Source organism: Urocitellus parryii, chromosome 15, assembly GCF_045843805.1.
Source record: "Urocitellus parryii isolate mUroPar1 chromosome 15, mUroPar1.hap1, whole genome shotgun sequence".
Lineage (NCBI taxonomy): Eukaryota > Metazoa > Chordata > Mammalia > Rodentia > Sciuridae > Urocitellus > Urocitellus parryii.
Genome location: NC_135545.1, coordinates 5586132 through 5602896, shown reverse-complemented (window position 1 = coordinate 5602896; position 16765 = coordinate 5586132). Strand labels below are relative to the sequence as shown.

Below are 16765 nucleotides of genomic sequence, written 5' to 3'. Positions count from 1 at the left end.
GAAATCCATCCCAAGAGGAGAGCAGAGAGCCACACGGATGTGGAAATCCTACACCAACCTCGAACCCCCCGTGGGCAAGAAGAACTCCCCAGGGAGACCGACAATTCCTGGAGATGAGGAGCAGGGGACACAGCATGAGGATCCAGGGTCCAGGGGGCAGAGCTGGAGAGAAATGTGAGCATCAGAGCTGACCTGGGAGGAAAGGTCTCCAACCAGCCACCTGACGTCAGGCAAAGACCAAAGTACAAACCTAACAGAGGGAACCACAGTCACACAGACACCATGACACCGGGACAGAAAAGTCACAGAAAATCAGGCAACAAGAAACTGCTTCTTAAAAACCAACCAGAATTGACCAACGTGTAGCTAGACTGACCAAGTAGAGAGCCTCACATCATGAAAGTCGTCAGTGAAAATGAGGATACCCCATGACTTTAGAGAAATGAAGAGGATTAATTGAGCCCCTGGGACAGTCCTTGCTAATGAGTGGCCCCACCTGGGTGAGGGGACAGATTCCTGGAACTTGCCACCTACACAGGCTGAGCCAGGAGCAGGCAGAGCCTCTGAGCAGACCCCACACTGGCAAGAAGATGAGTCCCTCACCCCAGACCTCCACCAGGACAGTCCTGGCCATATGGCCTCACTGGTCACCTCTACTGATCACGTGGGGCTAACGTGAACCTCAATCTCCCCATAAAGTGTGGAGAGAGGAGCACCAGCTCATTCTGGAGGCCAGCATCGTGCTGAGGATGTGCCAGATACCAGGACCACAGGGAAGTGGAGCTGCCCACCAGCAGGAACGTCCATGCCAGGGTCCCCACCATGACCTCCAAACTGAAACCTCTGTCTTTAATGACACTGACAATTACACCTTAAAATGGTAAAACCATGATTATTATTTCACATGTATTTTCTCAAAAAATTATAAAGAATATTATATCCATTAGTGAATAGTTCACCCCAAACTTATTCCTAAGTTCAGTAAATTCCAATCAAAATTCTGGCAGGGGTGTGTGTGGAGGGGGGTTCACAAGCTGATTCAAAGTTATAAGAAAATGCAAAACAGTTGAAAAACAAGACAATATTGCAGTAGTAGAAAGCTGGAATCTTGCAGATGCCTGACTTTCAGACTTGGATTAAGTTAGAGTAACTGAGACACTGGTTTTGGTGGAAGCAGAGATAAACAGGCCACTGGGACAGAACAGGGCACCTAAATAAAGACCTGTGAACACAGAGAACTGGGGGTGATTAAGGGCCACAGGGATTCAGGGGAGAAATGGTGTTTTCAATAATTGGTGCCAATGTCATTAGAAATCTAAACAAAGAAGGATTAACCTGGATCCACATTTCATATCACACCCAACTATCAATTTGGTATATATAATAGACTTCAGTGTGACTATAAAACATGAAGCTCCTAGAAGAAGCAAAGAGGAATATTTTACAATCTTGTGGGGCTCATATTTCTTAAGCAGTATACAAAAATTATTAGCCATATTTTAAAAAATGGTTTTTAGTAGTAGGTGGACATAATACCTTTTTTTAATTTTTATGTGGTGCTGAGGATCAAACACAATGCCCCATAGGTGTGAAGCAATCAATCTGCTTTGAGCCACAAACCCAGGCCCTAATTTTTTAAAAGTGTTAAATTGAATTTCACTAAAAATTCTAATAACTTCTCTCAATTTTAAAAGCATTAAAATTTAAAATTTAAAAGCTGTGGTGGCACACATCTGTAATCCAAGTGCCTCAGGAGGCTGAGGCAAGACGATTGCAGGTATGAGGCCAGCCCTCGCAAAATTGTTAAGGCCTTAAGCAACTTATCAAGACCCTGTCTTTTATTAAAAAATAAAAGGAGCTGGAGATTTAGCTCAGTTGTGAAGCACACTTGGTTTCAATCCCTAATAAATAAAATAAATAAATAAACAACACTAAGAGAGTGAAAGGCAAGCAAAGACTTGAAGATATTTGCAGTTTGTGTACCTAAAAAAAGAATTTATATCAACTGCATAACTGCTATAAAACAAGAAATATAAAAAATACAACACAACTAAATTTTACTTCAATGAATATAGAGTTTACACAATCACCACACACACACACACTCACACACACACACACACACACTCACACAGGCCTTCATCACCCCTTGGCAGGGATGTGGAGCACATGGGACTCTCCTGCTCTGGTGGTGCGAGTGTCACCTGTTTGTCCACATCAGCCACATCTTACAAAGTGATCTCTGTGTCTAACCTGTGGAACTCCCAGGCCCGCCCCACGTGCTTGTCCCTGATTAAATGTCCGCTCATGGGTGAATATGATGCCCTCAATATTTCAAGCCTGGAGGACACAGCCAGGAAATGTAGTGACAACAATTTCTGCCTACTCGAGCTTGTGGCCTAGTGGGACAGTCAGGTGATTAAAAACAGAATTCATCAGCATAATGTTTTGAAAAGGCTTAGAAACCATGCAATGGGTAAAGCATAAGAGGTTAAGCGATCAATCAAGAGGAACACAGTGGTCTGTGCTTTCAGGAGAGTGGTTAAGAAAAGCCTCTCTTGAGTAAAAACTGCTCCCCATCAGCTCCCAAGACTCCGCCCCCCCCTATTGATTGGCTCCTTCCCACCAGTCACAGAGAGGCGGGACATGCAGGCTCAGCTCCTGATTGGTCCTGGTGACTGTGCCTCAGCTCCCAGAGGACTGTGCCCCATCTGCCTGACTGGCTGGGGGTGTGGAGTAGGCGTGTGTAGCTGCTGATTGGCTGATGAAAAGACCGCCCAGCGCTGATTGGCTGAGGGATGCGTGTGCCCTGCGGGGGGTTTTTTTGGCCCCTTTTGAGCCCTACACTGCCTTCCAGCGCATCAAATGGATGGTGGTGACCTGTCCCTGGGCGCAATTGCTTGTGGCCTCCCTGGAGTGGCAGAGGGGGCCTGCGTGGGGCTCTGAGGCTGAGTTTCAGGAGGCGGGGCTGCTCTCCAGTGGGCAGTGGGAGTCAGTGATCCAGTCACAGGCCATCGAGGCCCTCCCTGCACCAAGGCCTCCCAGGCCTGTAGGGGTTAACGGCCAGCGAGAGCTTGGAGCCCTGGTCAGTTCACCTGGAGCCCGTGTCTGTGCTCCCTGGTCTGTGCTGTCCTATGTCACTCCTGACACCTGGTCAGCCTGCCTCCCCATCAGTTCCCTGGTCGGCCTGTTTCCAGGTCAGTCACCAGGTCAGGCAAAAGGGCAACAAGGGAGTCACCAGTCTGTTGAAAAGGCAACCAAGCGGTGTGTCAGTGAAGGATAAGATTAGTGCCCGAAGGAGTCAGTGATTAGCCCCTTGTGAATCAGTTCATCAATTATTGAGACAACTCACCCCTTCATGCCCTGCTCATTAGTGGGTTAATTAGGCTCCTCTACATCAATCTCTTAGGAGAAGGCCGTCAGTTATTAGTCTCACAGTCATCCCACCCATAAAGACAGGGTATCAGTCTCCCTGTTAGCCTTGGGCTCCTCTAGAAACCAGTTTTTCCATTAATGTAAGTCAGAACTTCCTTTGTAAAGGCAGGAGAGCATTTCCACCCTTCTCCCTCTGCTAAGGAAACACACAGAGGGAAGTGAGCCCCAGACAAAGAATTGCCTGCAGCCCTGGAACACAGACCAAGGTGAACTTGAGAAAAGGGGTGGTCAGGAGCCTGGCAGAGAGGAACAAGAAGAAGTCAGAGTTTTAAAACTAGATGGACCCTTAATCTTCAGGAATAAAGCCCACTCCTGTCATCGATGAGAAAAAGGAAACCAAGAGGGGAAAAAATACTTGATCCAAGGTCTTCAGTGATTTACTGGCAAAGCCTGAGCCAAAACACAGGTAAGGTTCATCCAACAGCCCAAATGAGGTTTTCTTAATTTTTATGACTTGATTTTGTTTATTTTTTTCTTCTGGGGTGCTGAGGATCCAACCCAGGGTCTCACACATGTGAGGCAAGTGCTCTACCACTGAGCCCCAGCCCAGCCCAGAAGGAAAAAAGCAAGGCAGCATGTGTTTGGTGTGAGAGGCTCCTGACAGGGAACTTGGCAGAATCTTCTTTCTGTGAGCAGAAGTAGGGCAGTCAGTTTGGACAGTGAGGGTTAGCTCTGCAGGTGAACTCCACTCTGAGGGTCCTGTCAACGTGGAGAACTGTGGAATAGGGAAGAGGAGGGCAGAGTCTGCAGCATGTCAGGAGTAAAGGGGACCTAGAGCACATCCAAATCCAAGGCTGACGGAGCCAGGCAGGCGGTTCACTAAGAAGTAACTAACATTATAGGGCGTCACTCTATGTGAGGTTGTTCTGTTAGCTCATTTAACCCTGAGCCACAACCATATGAGATGGGGGCTGTTATTACACGTTTTAAACACAAGGAAACAGGCCCAGGGAGATGAGAAGCAGCTTGTCTGCTCCTATACAGCTAACTAGGATTCACACAGGCAGTGCGCTTGACTTTTTCTTTTTTTAACAAAAAAGAAGTAGTGAGTTCCCAGCGTGGGTACCACTGGTTGCCAATCTTGGGAGAGTCCAATAGTGAGGGAAGTGACTTTAGTGAGACTCACCCAGGAAGTAAGGACAAAGATCAGGCCTTCTGACTTCCAGTTTCTGATGAGGAAGAATCTAGATCCCTTTGCTGGCACACTGTGTGGGTCATCTCAGGTCACAGGTGAAAATGTCTGAAACTCGTCTTGCTGTGCATTTTACAGCTCTGTCCTGGAATGTCTTACCCACCTTATAAGGTGGTCAGGACCAGCTGATTTAGTCTCATATCTTGTTCATGAGCAGATGGACGTGATAGAATGAACTTGATCATGCTTATATCGCAGGTTTTAAAGCTACATGAAATCCTGAGAAGGGCACTCCATTTGGAGTCGAGTTGAATCTGAAACCTGTCAACACAATGGCTCCTCCCATCCTTTGTCCAGACACAGGACTCTTCTGGGTCTATGCCATTCTATGTGAAGGGATACTGGGATCTAAGTCCCAGGTTGCTGGGGGATTAAGTGAGACAGAGTTTCTCTAGAGTTGTAAATTGCAACAGTAATTTTTCATTAGATGTGAACTAAAAAGTAGTTCCCAGTCACAGCAGTGTGATTCATTGGTTTGTGATTTATTCCAAAGAGTGGAAATAACCAAAATGTCCATCAGTTAGTGAATGTGTAAAATAAAATGTTTTCTACATACAGTGGGAGATTCTTCAACCATAAAGACTAAAGGGGCACTGAGAAATTACACAAAGTGCCTGAAAACATGCTCAGTGAGAGACAGCAGGCCCCAAAACACCATAGATTATTTTATTTAATTTCTAAAAAATGCCCAGAGCAGATGAATCCATAGTTACAGAGAGTATATTAGTGGATTTATGGTCCTGGGGCTGGGATCTTGGGAGGGTGAATGTTATTGCACACTGGGGTTTTGAGTGAATGATGAAAATATTCTAGCATTAGAAAATGCACAACTTTGTGAATACACTAAAATCCCTACTGTGCACTTTAAAACGGTCAATTTTTGGCATGCATGAATTATATCTTAACCGAAAATTAATTTTAAAAGTAGTTGCCAGCAGAATTACAGCAAATAAAGTCTAAATATTGTAGGAAAAATGATGTCCATCTGCAGAACAATAAAAGTGAACACTTAGTTTGTACCACATAGAAAAACTGACTCAAAATGGACCAAAGACTTAACATAAGACCTAAATCTGTAAAACTATGAAAAGAAAACTCTCAAGGCAAGAGTTTCTTGACCTTAATCTGAGCAGATTTTTTTATATTACCTGAAAGAACAAGGGACAAAAGAAAAGTAGGCAAACTGCATCACATCAAACTAAAAAGCTTCCATACAGCAAAGAATACAATCAACAGAGTGAAGAGAACCCACAGAATGGGAGAAGACTCTTGCAAACCTTGCCTCTGATAAGGGCTTGGAATCTGGAAGATAAAGGAACGCAAACAAATTAGCAGCAAAAATCTACTCATCTGATTTGAAGTGGACAAAGGACCTGAATAGTCATTTTTGATAGATGACATGTGAGTATAAAAATGCTCAACATCACTAATCATCAGAGAAACAAAAATGAAAGTCACTGTGAAATATTACCTCACACTTGTTAGAATGGCTCTTATCAAAAAATTAGAAAAATAACCAGTTTTGAGGATGAGGAGAAAAGGAAAACTTGCACACTGTTAGTGGGAATGTGAACCTCTATGGTGGTTCCTTTAAAAAGTCAGGAATATGATGTGATCCAACAATCCCTGTACCATATGATCCATACCACCTCTGGGTACATATCCAGAGAAAACAAAGTCTGTGTCTTGAAGAGACATCTGCCCCCTGATATTCACTACATCATTATTCACAATAGCCAAGCTACGGAATCAACTTAAGTGTCCATTGGTGAATGAATGGATAAGGAAACGTGATTCGTGCACACAGAGTGGAGAATTACTCAACATTAAAAAATAAGGAAGTTGGGCTGGGAATATACCTCAGTTGGTAGAGTGCTTGCCTTGCATGCGCAAGGTCCTGGGTTCAATCCTAGTACCACACACACAAAAATAAAATAAAATAAAAAATAAGGAAGTCCTGCTATTTGCAGCAAAATGGATAAACCTGGAAGATAATTTGCTATGTAAACCAGACGCAAGACAAGAGCTGCCTGGCCTCACTTACCTGTGGAATCCAAAAAAGTCCGACTTATAAAAACGGAAGGTAGAATGGTGCTTTCCCATGGCTGAGGGGTGATGGAGACATATTGGTCAAAGGATACCAAATCTCAGTGAGGCAGGATGAGTAAGTTCTGGGGACCCAGTGTACAGCATGGTGACTGTAGGTAATAACTTGAAATTTGCCAAGAGAGCAGATTCTGAGTGTTTTTACCACAGACACAAAAAGGTTGTTGATGGTTACATTTGGTTGTCAACCTGACTAGATTGAGGGACGCCTAGAGAATTGGTGAAGCACACTTCTGGCTGTGACTGTGAGGGTGTTTTCGGAGAAGATCAGGGTGGGAGTCAGCTAACTGAGAGGAAGACCCACCCTGAACTTGGAAGTACTCACCCAGAGGCGGGGGCCAGGAACAAGAACGTGTGCGTGCGAGGCCCTTCTTGCGCGGTGTGTTCTGCTGCTGGCCGAAGTCAGACCCCAGATTCTTCAGCCTCCAAATGTTGAAGCACCAGCCGCTCTCGGAGGTGGTGGTGGTGGGCGGTGGGTGGTGTTCACACCTCCAGCTCGGACTAGAGCGGCATCGTTGGTCCCCTTGTTCTGAGGCTCCCAGCTTTTGGGCTGAGCAGCCCCCAGGATTGCTGGCCGCTGCAGGACTGTCCATCCTCCGATCCTGTAGGCTACTCTAAGACATCTTCTCCTGTAGTTGCAGATCTTCTATTTCTCCTGTTCTTCTGGAGAAGTCTGACTGACAGTTACTCTGTGAAGTGACAGGTATGTTAATTCACTTGATGGTGTAATCGTTTCACTGTGTGTGATATCAAATCATCACGTTGTAAACTTTAAATATACATAATTTTATTTGTCAGTTATGTCTCAATAAAGCTGGAAATAAAATACCTAAAATTTCTACTTCTTTTCCCTAATTTGGCTATAACCATAAGTAAGCACAAGTACCAGCTTATTAAACATTTCATTTTGATTCATTCTTGTATGTACATTCATGAGCATATTATATGTGAATTTACAGGTACATACACTTACATATAATACACATGTGTAAAGCTTTTACATAAATGACAAATGATCCAATTTTCACTTAATTATATAGAAAGGCATAAAAAAGGTATCACAAGAGCACATGCCCACAGTTCAGCTCAAAACTCAAAACACTACCCCCTGCTACACTCCTCCCTCAAACACATCTCCCACTCTTGAACTGCTCTCCTGAATGTGGAATTCATCATTTGGTGTAGTAACAAATTTAGCCTTTCCTGAAGAAAGGTCATTGCCCTATTCTGGAAACAGTGTCTAAATTTTTGAGTGTCATGTCTGATAGGACTGTCTTTTCCTGGGGGCCTAAGTCATACTGGATAATCTAAAAATGTGATTTAGTGCCCAGGCTGTTGATATCTTTAACAATGTGATTCAGAGTGGAGCAGGCCACAGCAGATCGTCTAATCATGTGACTTAGAATGTGTCTGTCAGGTGGTGTCAGCTCCACGTCAGGAAGAGCCAGGTACTGTGGTCAGACATGGAGGATGTCAACCACACCTATGTGATGGAGGCCCAGGAAAAACCGGACACAAGGCTTGGGTGAGCTTTCCTGGCTGTCAAACCACCCCAATGCTGAAGAAAACAAATGAAGTCTGCTCTATTTACTCTCATCTGGAAGGATAGAAAAAGCAAAAAAAAAGTGCAATTATGACAAGAAGAAATCTGACCTCAAATCTCCTGAGGCAATGAGCAGTCCAATAAGATAAGTGACACAAGGGCTTGGATCCCTTGGCCTGGCCACCAGCCGGGGACCATTAGTGGTAGAATGGTCTGGGGATGAATGTGGAGATATTTATAGGACTCCATGGCATGGGGATCCCATACATGGTGATTCAAAACCCTGTGGGTGAAGTCCTAGTTGGAGCTGGGAAAGTACTGAATTGTGGGATTAAAGTTTGCATGAGCCAGGCATGGTGATGCGCACGTGCACTTCCAGCACCTGGGGAGGCTGAGGCAGGAGGATTGCAAGTTGGAGGGCAGCCTCAGAAACTTAGCAAGATCCTGCTTTAATATAACAAAATAAAAATGGCTGGAGATGTGGCTCAGTGATAGAGTACACCTGGGTTCAATCCCCAGTACCCCCACCTCCCAACTGGGTGAAAATTGGAATGGTTGAGGAGACTATGTAAATCTGTTTCCCTGAACCCAGTATGGGGATGGATATTGTTTCTGCCTGGAAAACACTCCCCCTACCCACTGTGGTAAAACAGAAGGCATGTAAACCTTCCCTTCAATCAACACTGATTTAATGTGCTAAGTGAGTACTAGTCAAGTTGCCCAAACCCACTCGATTATTAATTTGAAACAGTATAGGATATACATATGATGGGCCAGTTAGGACCAAATGTTTGGCTTATTTGGATTTTGGAGGACATAAATCCCACTTAGACTCTTGCTAGCTCCTGTCCATAAAACCATGCAAGTCCCTCGGAGTCCTTAGATACAGAGCTATAGCAAAGAGCTAGTGAGCCACCCAGTGGTGAATGCTGGGATTTGGGGCCAGAACGTTTCCATTTGAGAGAGAGCTAGTTGGCTACTGGGTTTAAAATCGCACCTATCACTAGAGGACATAAAGTAAGGACCCAGTGATGTGTTTTGTAACGTTGTAAAGAAACACTCTAGTAAGGAAGGTCATTGCAGAAGAGTCCATAATACAATGAAAGTGGTTTATAAGGAACATGCTACTAGGGGAATGCAAGGGGTACCCATTGCATCCATGAGTAGGTGGCCTCGTTTCCCCCAGGATCAGCTTTGGAACCACCTAAGGGGCTGCCAGATCCCCCCATTACTTAGACGGTGCCTAGAAATAGCTCTTGATTGGTCTGTGGATGGAAAATCCAAAGGGGATGAACAGCATCCCGTTTGGAAGCCTGACACTCAGATTGAAGGAGGTAAAAACAAGTGAGTTCAGTGAACTGGACTGCCCTATCTTTGGGTTTTTACCAAAGATATGGTAAAATATGGGCAGTGCCCAGTGACCTGGTTGTGTAGTCAGATGGACGATGGAGAACTGGGCTACTGGAGGGTTGCCTGTGGAGGGTTAGGGTCTATGGAATCGCCCCCTGCCACCTACCACCTCCTTCCTCCCCACAAGTCCTCCCTGACCTTTATAGTGGGCAATTTTGGCAATTTTTAAAAGAATTTTACTAACTATGAGTGTATACATGAACACTATATTCTGATTTAGCCTTGTGTTTTTCCTGAACTTTAAAATGGATACACTCCTATTTTATTATTTACTTGTATCTGGCTTCATTCACACAACACTTTGTGAAATTGGTCCACATTGTTCTTCTAGCATTTACTTATGTTTTAATTGCTGTGTAGTATCTTATTTTTCCATTCTATTTTTAATGATATTTGAATTGCCTAACTTTGGGCTGTTATAAATACTGTTGCTACAAACATTTTTTCACTTGTCTTTGGTGTTTATATGCAAACATTGTTTTTGATTATACATCTAGGAGTAGAACACAGGGTCATAGAGTATATGTATCTTCTCCTTTGATAAATAATGTGGTTTTCTAATTTATATTCTCACCAACGGTGTATGAAAGTTCAGCATTATACATCTTTGCCAACCCTCGATATTGTCAGTCTTAAAATTCTCAACTGGATATGCACTTAAATCTTAATGATAATGAAAATTTATGTATATAGAATACTGCTTATCAAAACTTGGGATGCAGCTAAAGCTGTGATCAGCCAGAAATAGAAAACCAAATTAAACATAAAGTAGTGGTAGTCAGGGAAAAACAAGTGAGATACACTCGTTCCCCTCTTTGGTATTGCTTTTTCTTCTTTATTTCTTTCTCTGTTAGCTTGAAAACTTTATAAATCTTTTAGTAGATAGCCTGGGTCTTACAATATGTGGACTGAAGATTGACAGTTTTTTGGACAAGGCAAGGACCACAGAAATTCCACTCAGGCACCAACACGAATGCAACCTTCTCTCCCGACCACAGCCACCGTCTCTCCTCTGGCCACCTGGTCTGCAGACATTCACCATCCAGGCCATTTCTCGTGCGGTGCCAATGGAACTGTCCAAACATCCGACCCTCCTGACCCTGTCCCTCCCTGTCGCACAGCCCTTCCACGGATCCCATTAGTTTTAAGAGAGAACTTAAAGAACCCAGGGGAATGGGGAAGGGGAGTGAGAGACAAGGGAAGAGACAGGAGACATGGCACTGGGGCTACCCATGGCAGAGTGTCCCAGCTGTCCTGGCTGCTCCTGAGATCTCGTCCTATAGAATTCCTGCTTCTCCAGGTGAACAGGCCCTCGGATGACCAAGGAGACAGACATCCCTGCCTTGCCAAGACACATCTGATTCCCTCCACCACATCCTCTTGTCCCTTCCGGCATAGGGAAGGGCTCTCCTGTGCCTGAGAATGTCCCCACTGCTCAGGGGGCTGCCACAGCTAGAGCCAAGTGAGTGAGATGAGAAGCACGCTGGGCAGTCTAGGGAGCCAGGGGAGGGGCGGGCTACGGTGGGAGAAGACAGAGGAGGTGAGGGAATAGGCACCAATCAATGCGGATTAGTGTCTCGGCTGGGCCAGGGCGTGGCGTTGCAGGTGAGGGTGGTGTGGGGGCTCACTCAGGCAGGCTGGAGACAAGTGAGCACAAGGAGCTGATTCGGGGGTTAGTCAGTTCTCAGCATCTTCGTATCCCCTTGGGCACTCTTTCCAGGTGGTAAAGACAGTGCAGAGGGCAGCAGGGGACGGGGGTGTGCACTGGAACCCTCTGAAAACTCCCCATGCCCACAGTGACCCAGATGAAAAGTCAGAGATCAAGGGATAATGCTCCCTTTCCTCTAGCAACTTCAAACATCAATGAAAACACACATAAAAGTGTAAAGACTTGTTCCTCATTAGCGGAGTCCTTGTGAATCCAAGGTATTTAGCACATGGTCAACGTGTCGTACCTATTCTATGTGGAGTGGGGGCATTTCAAACCTTCCTACCCAGAAAGTGCCACAGCAATCTTGGCTTCAGGTGGAGGCTCCATGGGAGGCCACCAGGGACTGGGAAGAAGGAAACAGAAAGGTGTTCTACTTGTCAAATGGGTAAATACTTCATCACACACTGAGCTAGAAGCACTACAAATTCACTCTCAGATAATAACGAGATAGTTCTGGTTACTGCCCCAATTCACCAGCCTAGAAACAGCAAAGAGAAGGGAAGCGATTTGCCCAATAGCAGCCAGACACAGATTGATCACAGAGCCTAAGGCGGAAGGAAGCTGGGGTGTGAGGAGCCAAGGAGGGGAGCTCAGGCTGGTGTCTAACCTGGGGAACGGGGACCGGAGGCAAGGCAGGAACTCAGAAAATCACTCGCCATCATCCCAAGGCCGAGCACCCCAGGGGTGGGGGATAATGGGGTACTGGTTTGTGAGGCCTAGATCCTGTGGGGTTCTAGAAAGTCTACCTGAAGCTCCCTGGGTCCTGGGGGGAGCAGGGAAGTCGGGGTGCCTTGCTGACTCCCACTCCCTCTCCACAGCACCCACCAGGCTGCTCAACGCCTCCTGCTCCTTGGAGAAGACACTGCAGTGCAGCTGCTCCTTCCACGGGATCCCCACGCCCTCTGTGCAGTGGTGGGTGGGCGGTGTCCCTGTGGGTGTGAACAGTGTGGATGGCGGCCTCCAGGTGACTTCCACCACGCTTGGCCCCTGGGCCAACAGCACCATCAGCCTGGCCAAGGAGCCAGAGATGGGCACAAGCCTTCTCTGTGAGGGCAAGAACCAAAACGGAACCCATGCTGTGAGCACTCTACTGATGTCAGGTGAGTGGAGGACCCGGTGACTAGGTGGGTCAGTAGTGAGCAGGGTGGGGCTGGGGGTTGGTGGGGGGACTGGCACTGCCACCAGAGGAGGGCTCTGAATCTGAGGTCTTGGGAGGGAAACCTTCCCCACGTGCTCTCTCCTTCCAGGAAGGAGTCCTTTGGCTCCCCAGATCTTTCTGAAAGGGCTGCTCCAGGGTGTTGTCTATGGATCTATGGCAGTCACATTGCTCTTCCTCTGCCTCCTCCCCTTCATGTGAGTATGCCTTAGTCCATTTTCTGCTGCTGTAACAAAATACCTGAGACAAGGGAATGTACAAAGAAAAGACATTTAGTTGGTTCACAGTTCTGTCCAAGAGCATGGCATCTGTCTGCTCGGCTTCTGGTAAGGGCCTTTTTGCTACATCATAAGATGGCAGAGGGCACTCCTTGGTGAGACAGAGCAAGGGTGCTACCTCAGGTCTCTTTTCCTCTTTGTAAAAGTCACTAATCTCATCATGGGGGCTCCACCCTCATGACATCATCTAACCTTAATTTCCTCCCAAAGGCCCAGCTCCAAACACCATTAACATGTGAATTGAGGGACTAGGTCTCTAACACAGAGACTTTTGGGGGCACACAGCAGATGCCAGTACTGTGGTTAAATTCTCCCTACTACCAGCTACCTACCTGCCTGCTACCCTGCATATTCTAGCTCTGGTACCAGCACAGAGAGGACAAAGTCAATGAGCTCAGGGTCTGAAAAGGGTCATTACAGAGACACCAGGGCTATACCATGCCATAAAACACACCCACAGGACTCAGTTTTCAGTGAATTTTACAAAAGATAAATCTGGGAAAGAAGTGGTGGCCCTGGAGAAGCCAACTGAGAGACCACAAGATGCTGACAGAGCTAGTTGTGGTGGCACACACCTAGAACCCCTGCTACTCAGGATGCTGAAGCAGAAGGACTACAAGTTTGAGGCCAGCCTAGGAAAATTGGTGAAACCTTCTCTCAAAATAAAAGGGCTGGGGATGTGGCTCAGTGGTACAGTGTTTGCCTAGCATGCATAAGGCTTGGGGTTCAATCCCCAGTACTACAAAAAAGGCGTTGTCTGAAATGGGCCTGCAAGACCAAGTACTCATTTTGGTGGAAAGTAGTATATAGAAGCCCAGCAGCACATTGAAGCATTTCTCAGTGTCTGTGTGAAGTCAGGTACCTTGAAAGTGACAGATAATGGTTAAAAGTGAGTTGGAAAAGGTCCTTGGTGTTATTTCATAAAGACCCTTGTACTTTGCTGAAAATACTGGCTAGAAGCCCAGAGTAAGGCAGAGTTGCTGGAGGTCAGGCCAAGGTTCGGGCATCAGGGCCTCTGGCTGCTTGGATGCTAGATGCCTTGGACTGAATATTTGTTTGGGAGCCATGGGAGACTGCTAAGGTGGGAATGGAAGCATAACCTTGGGATGGGACAGATCAGACAGCAAGAGCCCGGAGGCCAGAGCAGGCAGATGGTGCCTCATCGCTCAGGAAAGAACCAAGCCTGTGCAGGGGCAAGTGTCGAGGGGCAGCGAGAGCAGTGGGCTTGGGAATGACTGGCCATCAGAGGAGTGGAGGAGAAGGAGTGAGTGGCGGGGAAAACTGATGAGCTATTTTGAAGTATAGTCAGCTGGACTAGTGATCTCCTTACAGTGTACAGGGTATCCCCATTCTATAGGGTATGAATTCCCAACGAGGTTATGTGGCTTCCCATAGATAATACAGCAAGCTGGTAGTGTTGTTGGGGCTCAAAACCAGAACCTATGATCAAGACCAGAGTCCATTTGGGGATGCAGAGAGGTAGAGAGCCAGAACTGATAAGACGCTCATTTCCTTAGAGTGAAGCATATCAGAAAGAAGAATGCAAAGAAAACTGCAAAGATCAAAGCACAAAAGAACCCTGAAGTCAGTAGGCCAGAACCCAAGATGTCGCCAAAGAATGCTGAGCCAGGGAAATCCATAGCTACCCCATCTTCTGAGAACCAGAGTTTGGTAGGTACTCATTATGCTTGGAATCCAGTCTATCATGATGAGATAATTAAGACTCAAAGAGAGCCAGGTGCAGTAGCACATACCTGTATTCTCAGCAACTCGGGAGGCCGAGGCAGGAGGATTACAAGACCAGCCTGAGCACTAAGCAAGACTTTGTTTCAAAATAAAATTTAAAAAAGGCTAGAGATATAGCTTGGTTGGTAGAGAACCACTGGGTTTAATCCTCTGTACTGCAAAAATAAAAATAAAGTCCTACAGGAAGAAGTCAATACAGGGCTTAAGAAGAATCTACCTTACTCAGTATTGATATATAAACATAGACTGTGCTTGCAGATCATTTTATAGGTGGTGAAGTTAAGGCCCCAGAGAGCCTTATGAAAGATGAAAATTAAGAGACATAATTTAAAGAGTAATCAGGATTGCAACAAACACACATGCATGCACGCACACACCCAGCACACTGAATCTCCACTGGGAAGAGAATTGGAGACCCCTAGCAATGGTTCTAGCATCAGAGTGGAAACTAAAGGTTGGCCTCTGGGTGTTTAGCAAGCAGTGTTCAGCACCTTGTAGATGCCACAGGCCCACGACAGCCTGAAGTGCTTGGAGGCAGGCCACACCTCGGTTACTCCTTCATTCACACTTCACTCCCATCTTCTGCAGCACTTGAAAGGGAAAGTGCTGGAAGGTGCTAGACATCTATTGTTTACCATATCTTACTCTCTAAGACCAGAAATCCTCTTCCACCCTCCAAGCACCCTATGTGAAGAACTGGTGTCCCTTTATAGATTATATCTATTAAATACTACCAATGTTTCCTATCAAATCTCCTAATCTCTGCGCTGTGCAATGCTGGTGTCTCACCCAGGTCTTGCCCTCAGTGAGCAAACAGGATGGTAGAAAAGGCGCCTTCACACACACACACACACAAAAAAAAAAAAAAATCCCTGGGGTTATGGTGGCCCAGAGGAGGGAAAGACCAAACCTATCTAAGAAAGCCAAACAAGATGTCCCAGAGGGATCTGGGGAATAGTTTGGTGACACCTGGTACAGGGGATGCACAGGGGCAGGACCAGAGGAAGAAGACAGGCTGCAGGTTCCAAGCATGGGATTATGAGCAAAGATTAAGCCAACACCTGATCCATGTTGCTTAACTCTGTACTCAAAGAGCTGTCCTTTTAAGATTTGGATACTCACCTCTAGGCTTGTTCCAATATCCTTCTTTCTTTGCCTGACTGTTCCATAGCTCCTTCCAGGAAAGCAAGCTAAACTGCAGACAGTGAAGGCTATGAAAACTCCATGACACCCGGAGTCCCCTGTATCCATGGAATTACAAAAGTCCACAAAACCCACTGAGTCCCTAGAAAGCATGGAGTTGATAATAAATCCAGAGCCTTCAGAATCTCCACAGCTCACAAATTCCTCTCCACCCCCACCTATCCCTTGTGCTGTTCTCCATGGATTGAGGTTTACTCTTAAACCTGGTCTCAGAACCATTGTTGACAAACTGTGATTTGTTGTTTGGTTAGCCCCATTCTGTGATGGTGTCACAAGAAGGAAAAATACATGTGAAATGATGAGATAGCTCCATCAGGAAGGTGTTTTGAGCCTCTATCGTGGGACAAGAGATATATGTACAAGAACACCAGGCATCTTTGGATCAAATCCCAACTTCAATGCTTAGTGACTGTATGTCTTTGGACAAGACCTCTCATCCCCCTTGGAACGTCAGTATCTTTACATGACATACACCTGGGTGAGCAAAAAACACGAGAATGAGCAAAATATCCAGAGATGAGAATGGAGAAGACACCACATGGGCCTGAATGCCAGGACCTGGCACTGGAGCTTGATCTCATAGGGCGTTATCCTGACTCTGAGAATGCAGTTCCATGGGAAGAAGGTCTTCATCTCTCTTGCTTTCTAGCTGTATTTCCAGTACCTATAATTGTGCTTAAAATAAAAGAATCTCTCAAAATTCTTGTCAAATAATTACATGAATTAACAAGTGAATTATAAAGCATTGTTAAGGTTTGAAACAAGGAAGTGGGATGATCAGATATGGAAACAGATCCTGAAACACAGAGATGGAGATAAGAGAGAGGCAAAGAGAGTCCTCGGGAGATTATTGCAAAATTTCTTGGCCAAGCTGAAAAGTAGGCAAGCAAGGAGTGAGAACAGGATTCTGGCATTAGGATGTACTATGGCTATGCACTGTTCCCTTCAGAATGAAAGACAATCCTCCTTCTGGATCCAGATGTCA

The 16765-nt window shown here is 45.8% G+C and overlaps 1 protein-coding gene across 1 annotated transcript; it reads left to right on the top strand.

Annotated features, from left to right (window-relative positions):
- Positions 1-12091: 12091 nt before the first annotated feature.
- On the top strand, positions 12092-16429 carry LOC113177705 (SIGLEC family-like protein 1). Its single transcript, XM_026382238.2, has 4 exons — positions 12092-12497; positions 12645-12750; positions 14349-14502; positions 16364-16429. The coding sequence occupies exons 1-4, from the start codon at positions 12092-12094 to the stop codon at positions 16427-16429; spliced, it is 732 nt and encodes a 243-aa protein (XP_026238023.2).
- The last annotated feature ends 336 nt before the right edge of the window (positions 16430-16765 follow it).

Coding starts and splice junctions, on each gene's coding strand:
- LOC113177705 (XM_026382238.2), top strand. CDS start 12,092: ATGGGGTACTGGTTTGTGAGGCCTAGATCCTGTGGGGTTCTAGAAAGT. Junction 12,498..12,644: donor GAGCACTCTACTGATGTCAG/GTGAGTGGAGGA, acceptor CTCTCCTTCCAG/GAAGGAGTCCTTTGGCTCCC. Junction 14,503..16,363: donor CTTCTGAGAACCAGAGTTTG/GTAGGTACTCAT, acceptor TTGATCTCATAG/GGCGTTATCCTGACTCTGAG.